General features: G+C 34.5%; 1 protein-coding gene across 1 annotated transcript; it reads right to left on the minus strand.

Annotated features, from left to right (window-relative positions):
• Nucleotides 1-239: 239 nt before the first annotated feature.
• Nucleotides 240-1548, minus strand: LOC120171304 (major pollen allergen Ole e 1-like). The gene is made up of 2 exons (XM_039179021.1): nucleotides 1291-1548; nucleotides 240-769 (listed from the first exon to the last, which is right to left on the minus strand). The coding sequence occupies exons 1-2, from the start codon at nucleotides 1460-1462 to the stop codon at nucleotides 426-428; spliced, it is 516 nt and encodes a 171-aa protein (XP_039034952.1). The 5' UTR covers nucleotides 1463-1548; the 3' UTR covers nucleotides 240-425.
• Between the last annotated feature and the right edge of the window lie 348 nt (nucleotides 1549-1896).

Here is a 1896-nt window from a genome sequence, read left to right on the forward strand (position 1 = left end):
AATATATTATGAGTTACCTTTTCAAATGAGTTCATAACAAAACTACAAGACACCATATAAATGGTTGTCCCTTGTTCCCATATGTAATGGGGTAAGGGGAGGTAAGATAATAGGTTGCCCCCAACACTAAGTTGAGAGCAACTTCCGTAGGAGACCTCCAAATTATGAAATGCCCTCTCGATCCCACGACCTCAAATGAGTTCATAACAAAAATCAATAAGTGTATAACAAAGACTTAATTGAAAAAAAATAAAAAGAAATATTATAGAGATTATAAGGTATAATTACGAAAGTCATATTCTTTTCACCCTAAACATTAAATCTTACCTTATCTCACCCTTTAAAAAAATCGATAAAATTCAAATTTTTAAAATAAAATTTTGACCGAGTCGAAACTTATCGAATCTGGGTGAAATTCAAATCCCCTATTTGTGATTTCTACACAAGGTGGCATTTCTCTTGGATGGCCTGTAACTCAGTGCACTCAAGCTGTAGATGCAGAGATTGTCTTGTCTTGATTTCACAGATATCTGGTTAGTGGAAATCTTCAAACCTGGTACACTGCATTCTGCCGATTTGCTCCTTATTAAACTCGCCTCGCATAATGACTCAATGGCCAAACCTTCCACACAGTCAACACCATCAACATGCGGTATTTCTAGCTTGTACACCCCATATTTATCTGTAGTTCTGTTGACTGAGACACTCATTTGCTCTGTTGTTCTTTCTGATTTTGCCTTAAACTTGCATTCGATGTTGACTTCAACACCTGTTAAAAAACAAAGGCTAGCTACATATTACAAACACATGTTTGTGTTCGTTCCTCTGTGAAGTATATCTTTTTTTTTTCGCGGGGATGTAAACCAACAGAGTATTTGAAATAAACCATAGTTTGTTTATTAAATTAAATAAATACGTATAAAGCAAATTTATGATCAATTAATAAATGATTAAACACGAATGGAGATTTATTCAGTTCGTTTATGTTCACAAATAAATTTGTTTGAAATCTAGTTTATTATTAGAAAAGATAGGGACTACATGAACATATTATAAATTTTAAAATTCAAACTGTGAAGTCTAAAGATTTTAAGGATTAGTAGCATAATTTTACCATTTTTTCAATATATAAAAAGGGTGATTCTAACCCTAACTAAATTTTGCAAGAATATTTTAAAAATAAACAACCGAATACAAACCGAATAGAAATATTTTAAAAATAAACAAACGAACAATAATATCATCTTATCCGTTCGAACACAACTTTTTGATATTGTGCTAGTCTTATACCTGGCAAGAAGTAGCTGTGTCTAGAGACAGTGTTGCTCGAACACGTATCACAGAAAACAACGCCCACTACTGTGATCCGAGAGATGGGATTTTGGGGTTGAGCAATTGCAGAAAGTCGATACATGAAAGAGAATGCCAAAAGAAGAAGATGAAGACGAACGATTGGATCCATGGCAGCTAGCAAGCATGAGAGAAGTGAGAAGAAGCTTCCACTAGGGCTTCTCTACTTGAGCACTCATATTATACCAGTTGGAAGAAGAAAGCATTTTAGTTCACTATAGCTTAAGATCAGTGGAGAAAATAGGAGCAGTATCCAAATAGCTATGAGCCCGTGAGTGGTAGGTGTTAGGACCAGACCAACTGTAAAGCAAGGAGCTGGAAATGTATTTTTTTTATTTTCTAATCACTAAAAACAAAGACATGTGAAGAGCTTTCTTGTCGGAATGTGATAAAATATGGAAATTCAGTAAGATTGCTACTCTGTAGCAGATTGACACTTCACAGTGCATTGATTTGGGTGTCTGTTGTTTTCCTCGTTAATTACAGAAAAGGTCTAATCCAAGTCATCAGCTGCACCATTAACATGCATTTAGTTCGAATAATCTT

This window comes from Hibiscus syriacus, unplaced genomic scaffold (genome assembly GCF_006381635.1).
Source record: "Hibiscus syriacus cultivar Baekdansim isolate YM2019G1 unplaced genomic scaffold, ASM638163v2 tig00111832_pilon, whole genome shotgun sequence".
In the NCBI taxonomy this organism is placed as follows: Eukaryota; Viridiplantae; Streptophyta; class Magnoliopsida; order Malvales; family Malvaceae; genus Hibiscus; species Hibiscus syriacus.

What these genes read in the sequence shown, in the direction of transcription:
- LOC120171304 (XM_039179021.1), bottom strand. Translation starts at nt 1,462, where the DNA reads ATGGATCCAATCGTTCGTCTTCATCTTCTTCTTTTGGCATTCTCTTTC. An exon ending in ACACAGCTACTTCTTGCCAG is followed by an intron (nt 770 to 1,290) that starts GTATAAGACTAG and finishes GTTTTTTAACAG; the next exon opens with GTGTTGAAGTCAACATCGAA.